General features: G+C 41.8%; 1 protein-coding gene across 4 annotated transcripts in view; it reads left to right on the top strand.

Annotated features, from left to right (window-relative positions):
• dscamb (Down syndrome cell adhesion molecule b) overlaps positions 1-13091 on the top strand; it is a 109134-nt gene that overhangs the window by 13635 nt on the left and 82408 nt on the right. For all 4 annotated transcript variants that reach the window (XM_086035904.1, XM_086035901.1, XM_086035903.1 and 1 more), the window contains exons 2-3: positions 4919-5236; positions 5315-5461. In XM_086035904.1, the coding sequence (XP_085892030.1) occupies positions 4919-5236; positions 5315-5461 (465 nt within the window). The remainder of the gene's footprint in view (positions 1-4918; positions 5237-5314; positions 5462-13091) is intronic.

Here is a 13091-nt window from a genome sequence, read left to right as displayed (position 1 = left end):
TGTTCTTTGATTCACCCGATCAAGACACTTAAGCTCACTGCGCTGTCGGCTTTGTCGTGGGGCGGGAGTTCGCACCAAGCCCGTCGGACACCATGCAACCGCCTTTGCTTGGTCATCAGAGGCGACACTTCACGCAACGTATTGAAGGCACCTGGTATATCTGACTGACACAATTGCCTCACGCATCACCGGCCAAACTGGCTGCTAAGGTTTATCGACACCTGCCAAAATGAATTTCAACCCACATTTGGCGGTTTGGTGGCTGTTAATTTCAAACCCTGCTAATATGGCTGACAGACTTCCCTGTTCCTGCCATTTTTCTGCCCAAGGCCCCCTGATCTTAACGAGCCTGACTTGTATTTGCCCGTTTTTTTTCCATTGACCTATGGAGCAATCAAGCGAAACTTCTATAAGCTGCCTACAACGAATTTGAGATATAATCAGCAAAATCAGTCTGTGCCAATCCACTGCTCTATGTGACAGTTGGTTACATTTGATGACAAATTACAAATCATTTGCCTGGTTGTTGCAATTTGAAGCACTGTAGCGAGAAAAGCAACTAGAAGATATAAACACACACGCATACGAGAGTAAGCGAAAGTACTGAAAATTTCCAAGGTTGGAACATTTCTCTATTGGCTTCTCTATTTTCGTATCTCACTGAGCCCTTGTGTGATCTCCCGGTCCCTCACACACTTGAGGGCACAGAAAAGATGCTTTAATTACCCAAGGTTCTTTGCTGTCACTGTCACTGTAAGGACCCCCGTGCCACACTGCCACCAATCCCGTTGCCGCGGCAGACATGACAACGAAATGAACTCTACAGATGCCCTCTGAAAGAGAGGAGATTGAATTCCGCCTGCGGGTTTAATTTTGTTTTTTTTTTTGTTTTTTTTTGTTCCTTTTCCACCGCTTGCTTGCTTTGTGCAGCTTTTTATTTTATTCTCCTGTCAAAGAATGTGGAATCTAAGCAACCAGAGGCTGCATGAAATAAAAACCATGCAACAAAAGAATATTTGGTGCAAAAAAAGAAGGCGGAACATCTTTGAATGTAAATTCACCGAACACTTCATTTCATACATCAGTGCAATTTTGCGCGATGCAATAGCCAATATTTTGACCTTAAACGAGGAAAATAAGGCCCAGTTTTTATTGAAACCATCAGAAACTCAAGCGCTGTGTTTGTCGTTTGCATTGACAGTGACAAGTATTCCTAATTTGTTGGCCCAATTTGACAAACAGAAGCGAAGGATTTATGTTGAGCATTTCGTCAGGTGGCACACAAAAATAAATGTGTTGCAAATGTGCTTTGTAATGCAGTCGAGAATAAAAAGCAGCAGACACTTTCAAGTTGAAGACGACATTTGGGAGTCGGAAACATCCGTTTTCATTGAAATACCGATCGGTTCGCCTTCTGATAAAACTGGTCAACAGCAAATTTTAACATGGCTGTATATGTTCCAAAAATTATTTTTGACGCTTATTTAAAACACATCTTTACTTTTTTTTTGAGCACATCAGGTTTTTGGGATATATTCATTTGTTGTTTTGAAATTGGACCTATAAAAGCTTACGCAATACACACTTGTCCATGCATTGCAATTTTTTCAGAAAAACAATCTACTTGTTTCTGAACCTATGATATACTATTATTAGATTATTATTATGAACACCTGATGTGCTAGAGAAAAAACAAGGGCAGAATTGAAATCAACACAGACACAAAAAAAAAATCATCTACAGAAGAGAAGTTTACTTGCCTTTCTGATGAAAAAAAGAAAAAGTAAAAATGTGTTGAGGGATGTAATTAACTCATTCACTGCCAGAATATTTTCAGAGCCTCTTTTACCCTAACGTTTGAAAAATATAAAAAATATAATATAAATAAATTCCTGGAATGACTGGACTGTGAAAAGACAAATAAATACGTCAATGGCAGTCAATGAGTGAAAGACTATAAATTGTCGTCTGAATTGGGATGGACTCCAACTCTTTTGTGACTCCCAACATGATAAGCAGTCTAAAATGGACACGCAGATGGAAGATTTTCCAACCAATGACGGTATGATCGGAACTACAGTAAATCTTGACATGCTACAGAACAAAGGAATGCGTTGTTTGCAGCTTGAACTGCACATCCCAGCAACCAGAGACGTGGAAAAAAAAAAATCATAGTCAATTATAAATGCTTATACTGCATAATTGAACAGTGTCACTTATTTCACCTTTACAGTTGGGCTCATGAAAAATGACGCCAATTACGCCTTTCCTCTCGGGTAAAGTAGCAAGTGGCTGGGCGCTGAGGACGTTTGTTGGGGCGCGACATGCTCCTCTTTGTGAGGTCTGAGCAGGCGATGTACCTGCGCCACCAGACCGTGTGCGCCCTGGCTGAGGGGAGCGTAGTCAATTAGCAAAACGAGCAGCGCAGTGAAACAGTCAATTTCTCCATTTTTTAATTAAATCAATCTGGCTTTTGCTCTCAGCCTGGCTGAAGTCAGTGACTCTCACATACTTTTCATATGTGAAACAGACGGATATGGAAACAGCCGGGACATAAATCCTAATCCAATTTCTCTGATGCCAGAACGGAATAAAAGCTTTCGTGGCAATCACGCTCGTCTTTGATCTACTTCTCTACCACCTCAATTAACTCAAGTACCTAAATTGTTTTGCTGAAAACATCTATTTCTGCCAGTTGTACCTGTCTCGGGGTTTACTGAATAATGGAACTACATATGCCACTTGAAAGAAAGAAAAAAATATCCATGAGTCCCCAAAAGTTAGTTTGAACTTTGTGGTGGCTTACAAAATGTAGAAGAATTACGGAACAATGAATCATAAATAGTATAATAGTGTGTGACGGGGTTGACGGGCACCCACAACGGCGCAAATTGGCCATTTGTAACTGGACCAAGATGCGTATGTCCGCAAAAACTTGTTGTAGCCTGCCATTATGCACAGCTAAGATTGCGCTGGACACATATACAGTAGGACTGGGACGATACACTTTCGTCCCAATCCGATACGGATCCCGATACTTGGGTTGCGATCCGATACGTATTGCGATACTTAGATATTATAAAAATATATATTAAAAAAAAAAAAAAAACAGAGGCATGTGTTTCCAAAGTATAGAACGTGCACACATAACATAACATAAGGTATCGAAAGTATCGATACTTCATCAACGTATCGATACTTGGTATCGGCGTAGAAAGTATCGCGACACATTACGATATATTTTTTCCCCAGCCCTAATATAAAGTATAATAGATCCCTCCGTGTTTGTTTTATCATCATTTCACTGCTTGAGTTTTGTAAGTAAATACAGTATATATGGCAGGTATGTGAAATAGCGTAAATAGAAAATGGTTTGACCTGAATCCATCGACATTATTGAATCTGTCGACATTATTGAAAAAGCTCGCTTATACAGTAAATAGCCGACAATCTACAATCCATACGTGTCAGTTTCACTTCAAATTTAGAGTTGATTAGATTTACTGCAATATTGTGTAGATTAGTATGTCTGCCTGAGAGTGTAGGAGAAAGACATTAGAGGGTCTTATTGCTGGTTTAAAGCTGCAGGAGCACAGAAAACGATGGGAAAAGTCTGCAATTTGAAACCTTGTTAGGAATTTATGAAGTGCTAAAATGTTTTCTCCCCAGGGAGGGTCCAAGCCTGCTGTCACTGTCACTGTGAGCCATTTAGAGCAGAGCCACCATGCTCGTAGCCAGACTCAAATGGCAAGCTAGTAACACGAAGCATTTACAGTATGTACAGTACGTACTGTATACATATTTTAGCCTGACACACATGATTGTTGCCTGTACTTGTTCACATATAACGAAAGAAATCCAAATAAAATGCTGGCTTCATCTATCAGGCATACAAAGTAACGCATCCACAATTGACTCATTTTAAATGTGTGCCGTAAATATTTTGCAGTTCTGTATGGATTTTGGGTTTCGACTGTCTGGCCGTTTTTTTCATTAGCCGCTTGCTTCTTGGTTCAAGGGAGACGACAAAAGACAATAACCTTTCCGACATTATGCATCATTTGAAAAACTGTTGCTTATCAGTCATGCCACATTAATGGACACTTAATATTGTTTTATGACTTTCTACGTCATCGTTGCTCACCAGTATTGCCGCACGACTGGTCACCTTATACTGCTTGAGGACTCTCTGTAATTTTGTGCTGTGTTATGCCCATTATATGATTTTTGTAATAAGCCAGTCTGTTGTATTACAGGACTGGGATGTCAAAATATCGGCAATATCGTGATATCGCGATATCGAAATTGCCAGTATATATCGTCGTCATCATGTCACGATATTAATAGCAGCAACTCTTGTTTAGAATCCCAAGTTTTTTTCCATTTGCGCAGTTCCAGCACTCTGGTGGTTAGTTTATGAGTGCAGAGTCATTTGACGCCAACCAGTGACAAATACCCCGCGTTAGCGTTTTTGACATACTAGGCCAGTAAAGATGAGTCACTCGTGATAAAAGTTGGTTTGACACACCTGCTCTTTCAGTAAGACCTGAAATTCCAAAATGGAATCATTTTATTCTCATCCAAACTTTATGTAACAAAAAAACAATCATTTCACAACAATCAAAAGGTAATATCCTGCCTTACACTTTAATGCTCAATAGAACCAATTACAAAAGTTTGTATATACACCAACACTTAATTGGGTTCTTTTTTGGTCCATGCATCACTCTCACAAAAAAAGTTTTGTGGAAATTTTGTTTTAAACATAATCCTGCTGACAATTACAGTAAATGCACAGAAGAACACCAAGCTTGTACCTTTTTGGCAAGAGCCGCGACACAAAACACAGAAAGTGCTTCCGAGTAGAGGAACCGGTGTAAACATGCTAACAGCCTGTGTTTCTTTTCTGTCTCCACAGTTTTCAGTGAGGACCTCCATTCCAGCTTATATTTTGTCAATGCATCGCTTCAAGAGGTAGTATTCGCCAGCACCACAGGGACCTCAGTGCCCTGTCCCGCTGGGGGCGCGGCCCCTGCCTCGCTGCGCTGGTACCTGGCCACCGGTGAGGAGATCTATGACGTGCCGGGCATCCGCCATGTCCACCCCAATGGAACGCTCCAGATCTTCAACTTCCTTCCATCCAGCTTCAGCAAGCTGATCCACGACAACACGTACTACTGCACTGCCGAAAACCCCGCGGGCAAGATTAGGAGTCAGGATGTCCACATTAAAGCCGGTAAGTCCACAATGGAACGGATGTCGGAGGAAGCGAAAGAAACAAACGGTTCACTCGTCCAAATGTTTTTTCGCCTAGTTTCACGGGAACCCTACACGGTCAGAGTGGCTGACCAGAAGGCTATGCGAGGCAGCGTAGCCGTCTTCAAGTGCATTATCCCTGCTTCTGTTGAGTCCTACGTCAGCGTTGTGTCATGGGAGAAAGACACGGTCTCACTCAGCTCAGGTAGGACCGCTCGCTACGTGTCGTGCGTGCACGTAGGATTTGAAATCAAGAACCGGAATGTCTGTCGGGACCATGTGAGGGCAATATGCAGTGACTCTCCTTTTACGATAAACGCTTCAAAATCATCTGGACCATTCACTGACTGTGAAATAAACAGATCGCAGATTGTTGGTGTTGTATTTGCAGGAATAATATTCTCTTTACAAACCACTTGCTCAAATCAAATAATATTATTTGTGGTTGGCGCCGCGCATTAAAGTGCAAGTCAACCCCAAGATTTTCTTTACAATAATATGTTGTATGCGACGAGTCTAAACACGGCATTTTGATTATAATTGCGTTTGGGGAATATGAGTTCAAGCGGAAGTCAACGCAAACATATTTTCTTTCAAGAATATGTTTTATGCAAGCCCACTAGTTGAAACAGGGCATTCTGATAAATATTGCATTTGTGGAATAAGTGTTAATCCACTCATTTTTAGCCATCTCCGGGGGCGGCCATTTTGTCTTCTGTCGACTGAAAATGGCATCACAACTGCTCGCAACGACCAATCACAGCTCAGATTCAGAGAACAGGTCAGCTGTGATTGTTCGCTGTAAACAGTTGTGATGTCATTTTCCGTCGACAGAAGATAAAATGGCCGCCCCGGAGATGGCTAAAAACAAGTGCATTTTGCTACTTAATTTATATTCCACAAACGCAAAATTAATCAGAATGCTGTGTTTCAACTAGTGGGCCTGCTGGGAACATATTCTTGAAAAAATTATGCTTGGGTTGACTTGCGCTTTAAGAAACAAAAACCACAGTTTTTTTATCCATCTCAGCGGGTGGCCATTTTGTCACCTGCTGTCGACTGAAAATGACATCACAGTTGCTCAGGTAACGAACAATCACGGCTGACCTGTTTTCTGAAGCTGAGCCATGATTGGTCGTTACCTGAGCCCTGAGCAACTGTGATGTCATTTTCAGTGGACAGAAAGTGACAAAATGGCCGTCCCCTGAGATGGAGAAAAAAACAAAACGTGGATTTTGCTGCTTAATTCGTATTCCACAAACACAATATTAATCAGAATATAAAGTTTAGACTAGTGGGGCTGTATCGAACATATTATTGTATGGGAAATTGTTGGGTTGACTCCATCTTTAACTGGCTTGTTTTGCTCCAAATTCTGCGTTGACTAGTTGCCAAATATTGCTGTCCATTCAATTTGCAGTTGTTGCTGCGCTGTGGCTACAGTGGCTTTACCGTAAATTACACATCATAACCATGCAAGAAGGAGTAGCGTATTCTGGCTAGATTGAAAAGTATGAACCAACCCAGAAAAGGAATAAAGTCAAAATATTGCGAAAATGAAACTGTAATTTTGTAAAGAACAAGTTATATGTTTATATGTAAAGCGCTTAACCAATTTATTAGACCACCTGACAGGACGTGCTTTAATGCAGACGCTTTTTGTTTGAGTGAGTTTTCAATGTTTTAGCATTTTTGACAACTTTCAATTTATCTTTCATTACCCGCATTCCGGCATGGGCTGGCATAACACGTTCTTTCCATTTTTTCAGTTATTGTATAACGGAAGGGATGATAATTCCTGAATAACAGCAATAACTACATAAAATTATCATTTTAGTTAAAGAGCTTGGCCTACTGATACACTAACCTGAACATTACAAAAACAGAAAACGATTTAGTTGAATGTGAACGATGTTTATTTAGGGCACCTAGGGTGTCCGATGCACTTATTAAGCACGGTTTATTCCGAGAATAAAGTCCTGCTATTACGAGGGGAAAAAAAAGGGGGTCATTTAACAAGAACAAAGTCGGAAAATTATCTACGCACTGAGATTGCCTCTTTTTCTTGGGTTTGTTTGATCAGCTCATGAACATTTGTCTTTCCCACAAATAAACACAAACATTACTCCAAATTATGACTTCTCTCGCTATATCGTTACTTGTTCTCCCGATGCTACGACTTTGACTTTTTTTTTTTTTTTTTTTCTCTCACGTGAGTCATCCTACCTCAACAGCTCCATGCAACAGTGTCGTCTACCTAGCCAGGGGGTGTTGAGAACTTTCACACTGAACCTTCCCCTGTCCATACACATTCTCGACCTCAGTCCGGCGAGTACAATTTAAATTTACATGGCATAAAAAAAAAAAAAACCTTCATTTCTGAAGTCATGCGATTCGGCGCGACAACGGTGCGTTGACATTTTTACTCAAGTCAAAAGCAAGCTCTTATCTCTCTGATTGTTCCGTGTTCCGCCTACGGACTGATTTCGTCGGGTACCGCGGCATTCGGGGACCTGTAAGTGAGCACTTGATGTCATTTGACTGAGGGCAAAATCTGGGACGATGTTTTGGTGGCATTTTAAATGCGTCTGCTCGAGCATGAAGATGTGTCCTCTGATCCATGCCGGCGACGTATTTACTTGCGAGTTTGCCTGACTTGCTCACTGCAAGCTGCCAGTTAAAAGGCATTGCCTAATGTCACAGAGATTTGGCCAAATATTCGGCACGCAGATATGATTTGGATGTGCAAATGGAGTGGACTCCTGGGTCTGTTGCTTTAAATGAAACAAAACACCTTTATTTAACCGGCATTTTTTTTTTTTTTTTTTGGTCATTTTATTTTTTTTCCTTGTTGATCTGCCGATGTTTATGCAGTGACGCCGAATGATGAATTGCAATTGTACGCGTGCGGTTTGTTTTTTTGCCTTCTTTTGCAAGAACGACAATATTGGATCGCTCGTGTTTACTCCAATAAGTATTGCAGCAGGCGAGCGCTGTCAAAAGCATGAGCACACGGTCAAAATCACTGCTGCTCTCCTGATAAATATTTGATGGTGGATTCTGATGCATGGGCAGATCCACCTCACACTGTTATGGAGAGCGCGTGTATACTCCAAGGGTGAGCGGGCTGAAGAAGGCTACCAGTCGAGCTTTGACAGTGGCGAGGAGGTGCAGTTTGACCTAGCCTTGTTTTGCAACTCCTTCTCCAGTTCTCTTTTTTCCCTCTCTCTCTCTCTCTCTCTTTTTTTTTTCAATTTTTCATGAAAGAAGACCTGGTCTCAATGGACATAAAATAAAGCTATCTCACAGCCACGTTGAATTATTAATCTCTGGTTTTCGTCGGGAATGGGAACATCAAGCGCACTTCTCTTGCATTAGAAGGTGAAGGGGGAGCAATCAATGCTTGGATGAAAAAAAAAAACAAAACAAAAATAAAAAAAACTAGGATGAGCACTAAGAGTGCTGATTGACTTCCATTTTTTTTTGCGTCAGAGTTCAAAACGCTGCTTTTGGTTGCATGTCATAAATTTGACCATTCAATTCAAACCGTTATTAATCGTAGGGTGTTTCAAGTAAGAAAATATTAACTCACTCACTGCCAGACATTGAAAAAATGATAAATAAATTCTTGGGATCGAATGACTGGACCGGGAAAAGATGTTCATCTGAAAAACTTTCTTTTGAAGGAGGATGTCCATTTTCAGGAATAAAAACATAGTTGAACTCGGTTGGGTCGCTAAAAATATTTTGCCCGTCCATTGGCCGTACCCGAGACAAGTGCGAGTCAAATCCTAAAGAGTCCGAGTCAACAACAACAAAAAAAAAAAACCAGATGGTATTGACTCAAGTACTACAACCCTGCCTTCTGTACCGCGCTGAAGTCTCACAAGATTTGCTGACGTCTTTCGGTCGAACTTCAAATAGTTGGTTAGGTTCCGTTGTAGTTTCGCAACATCGGCTACTGGAATATACAGAGGAAAGTGTGGCGAAAATCAACGAATCACCGCCCGTTCTCAATGGGTCTAAAATAGATGCGTAATTACAGAGTAGACCCCGTCTTAATTAATCAGCTGTGATTGAAAAGTTAATTAGAATATGAATGACCTCCTAAAAATCAGGACTGCTTTAGTAGTCATTTGAAGCAGCCTGTTTTGAATGTGAATGTGCACAACGCTATTCACTGGCTCCTAACGTCGCAACCACGATACGATTAACCTGTCATGAATTTTCAAACGGGTCTTTGCATGTACAAGCTCTCACGTGCCCTGCTGCTGTCGTCTGCTGCTTTTGATAAACAATTTGACGGAGCTAATGGAGAGATGAAAGAGACAAAGGGAAGAAAGGCAGCGGACCGGGAAGGAGATGAGTTGCGGCGCCGCGTTCTTTGGTATGAAAAAGCAAAAGCCCCGTTCGGAAGGGACGCCGTGTTGCTAAAGTCCCGTTTGTGCTTTTCGACGTACTCACTTTTCCCTCATCGTTCAAAATATCATCCGGAGCGACAGACTCGGCGACCTTGGTAGCAGGGAGAAGAGCCAACAAAGAGTGGTTATTGAAAAAGTCGAAAACAACATGTCAGTGAGACCTTGTGCACTTGGCTTGTGCAGTTTAGCGAGTAAGAAAACTTATTCTTTGAGAAACTGGAGTATCATTTATCAGCTTGAAAGTCTCTTTCTTCCCTTTAAAAAAAAAAAAAAAAAAAAAAAAAAGTATTAGTTGTGACCTATCAGCCCAGAGCTGGCACAGATCTGTACAACTTCCAAACTTTTCAGTTCTCATTGATTTTTCGTACTTTTTTTTTTTTTTGGTCTGCCCTTCACCCTGTGGGCTGCTTTCAAAACTTTTCATGAAATTGTTTGGCTTGCCCAAACATTCTGCAATAATTGTGAGCGTTTTGCAAAATCAATATTTTGAAGTGACATGCATTGAAAATAATTTGGCGCACGCCCAAAAAACGATTTGATAACGTTTACACCGTAGTCTACAACGGGTCATTTCAGGTTTGATTGAAGTTTTAACAGTAGTTACAATGAGCTGCGCTCGGATAATATGCAGACTGCTTTAAAAATTTATAAGGGTATCCACCCAGTTTTTAGCCATCCCCGGCGGCGGCCATTTTGTCACTTGTGTCGACTGAAAATGACATCACAACTGCTCAGGGCTCAGCTTCAGAAAACAGGTCAGCCGTGTTTGGTCGTTACCCGAGCCCTGAGCAGTTGCGATGTCATTGTCAGTCGACACAAGTGACAAAATGGCCGCCCCCTGAGATGGATAAGAACGAGTGGATTAACTCTTATTCCGCAAATGCAATATTTATCAGAATGCCCTGCGACAACTAGTGGGCTTGCGTAGAACATGTTCTTGAATAAAAAATATTTGCGTTGATTTCCACTTTATGAGACATTTATAGCCTTAAAACGCATCCGTTTCAAAAACGGTTGTTACCAATAAACTGGCAGGACGTCAGTGCAACACTTTACCATTTAATCAAGTCCCACGCTGTCACGTGATGTGATAATACGTCGCCCGAAAAAAAAATTGCGTTTCATCCTGTCTGCACAAAATGCAATCTACTCCTGTAATGTTCTGGATAATTTCACCGAAACGACATTAGTAAATGGGTTCCGCTGCAAAATGAAACGCTAACAAAACTCATTTTTACATTTTATGACGAGTGACTAAGCGACATGTCAAAGTTTTATTCGTAACGCACGTTCAATAAAATAGATCGATTTCATGCATTATTTTTTTATTTTAGTGTATTCATGCGTGTGAGTGAGCAGCATTTGAAAGGCGCAGGCATGGTGTTTTTCACGAAGCAAACATCGATCATTTGTGGGCGTCTACCACGCCTCCAATGTAACGCTACGGAACACGACGGCCGTTGTTCACCATTCAGAGTTCATTTTCTACCTACAATTTGTACGGGTTTTTCAACTGAATATCTTTGAATGAAGTTCACTTGAAGTGTTCAAGTGCAAAAGTCATTCATTTCAAAATATTTTTCGAATGCTCCGTGCTTGGTGCCCAGGTACGACGTGTTCCACTGTGACACTATGGAGTAGAGCACGACGATTGCAAATCTCTTTGCGAACAAAGGACTGCGTGAAGTGTCTTTATATTTTCAGGGCGCATTGCAAGAAGGTTTGATTTAAAGCACATCATTTTGACCTGTTTTTGCACAAGTTTATTTTGGGGCTCTTATGTTACACTCCCGGACCCGAGAACCAACCTGTACCATTTGAATTAATAGGAATATTTCTCATTAGCTGTCATTGTGCCTTAAATTCATGCATTCAGTGAGGCCCCAGTGGTTAATGACTTTTTTTCTTTCATCACCATATGCTAAATTAAAACTAAAGGCTTGAATTCATCTGGAGATAGCCAGTAGGCTAAGTAGGTTTTAATGGTCATCCAAACCAGTGTTCCCCAATCTTTATTGAGCCAAGGCACATATTTTACATGAGAAAAGTCTCGCAGCGTACATTCAAACAAAAATGTCACAAAAAAGCATGACTACTGAAATAACGATGATATTGTCTTAATGTTGTTTTTTTTTTTTTTTTGGCAAACTGTTCTACTCAGTGTGAAATGTGGGCCTCTTCAGTTGAGGTGAAGCCAAGAAGCCATAACTTTTATTATACCATCTGCCATCGCATACTGAAGCATTCAATTCTTCTGCCTTTTTCTATATGCTGCTGGCGTATATAAATGAAAAACGATATTTTTTTTCGGATTATTACCGCAAATAATCATTTTCAGACGAATTAGTCGAAATGGGACGATTTCCTGCCGTACTCCCGGCGATCTCCCGTCGCACGCTAGTGTGCCAAGCACGTGGCAATGCTGGTTGCTTCTCCCCCTCCCACAATTGTCCGTCTCGTCTTTTTCCTTTCGCTTTTCCTTCACTCCTTTGCATCCACCTCCACTGGCCTTCACCGATGCCCTCTTCTCCTTTGCATCTCATTGCGTAACCTGCTTGGCAAAGCGCCCTCGTCAATTTCCTCCCTAATGTCGAAAATGCCGCTTTCTTATTTGCTTTATGCAAATGGCTCCGTCCAATACTCAGGGCATCTGTAAAAAAAACAACAAAAAAAACAAATCTCTTAGTTCCACTCAAGTCGGCAGCTACCCAACTGTGCGTTTTAGCTTTTAAGGGATGAATGTGCCTCTTGCATTCAGTGCAGGCCTCCTAATGTCGTTCATCCTTACAGAGCCTAATAAAACTGTTGGCGAGCTAATACAGTCACAGTCTTAACCACACTTAGCAGCAGGGATGTTAAGGATGTCTTCAAATAGGCTACTATAGGTGTTTGGTCGTAAAGGATCACCGCTCGGCGGAATTTATCATGCCATGCCATGTGCGACCGCCTCCATTTTTCACAGAGATTGACAGTGAGGGCACTGAGCGGCAGGCAGAGACTTGGGGTGGGGGGGGGGTGGGGGGGGGCTGTAAATCCAACACGCCCAAAGTCAGGCCAACCTTGAAAGGGGGCCACCGTGACAGAAATGAGCTTGCGAGGGAAGGAGACGCAAAGAAACGCGGCGTGGACATTCGGACAGAAGGCGGCGAGTGGCGCCAACACGAGAATAAGAAGGCGATGCGAAAGGTAGAGGGGAGGTGAGTGGGCGAGGCTCTTTGCTCGGTAAACAAGGGGCTGCGTCACGTTGGCCACATGATCTCTTTCTCACTTTGCCTCCCTCCATCTCGCTCTCGCCTTGGTAGACTCCATCTTTCTCCTCCTGGCGCAAACATGGCTTGTTGTGCTTGTTGTTAGGGAGGATGAAAATGGGTCAAGGCTCAAGCGGGAGTGTGTGATCCCTGCATACACTGCAGT

This window comes from Filicampus tigris, chromosome 7, assembly GCF_054856515.1.
Source record: "Filicampus tigris isolate MCC_2025a chromosome 7, RoL_Ftig_1.0, whole genome shotgun sequence".
NCBI lineage: Eukaryota > Metazoa > Chordata > Actinopteri > Syngnathiformes > Syngnathidae > Filicampus > Filicampus tigris.
The sequence above is the reverse complement of the archived record's forward strand: the minus strand, read 5'-3'. Positions and strand labels throughout refer to the sequence as shown.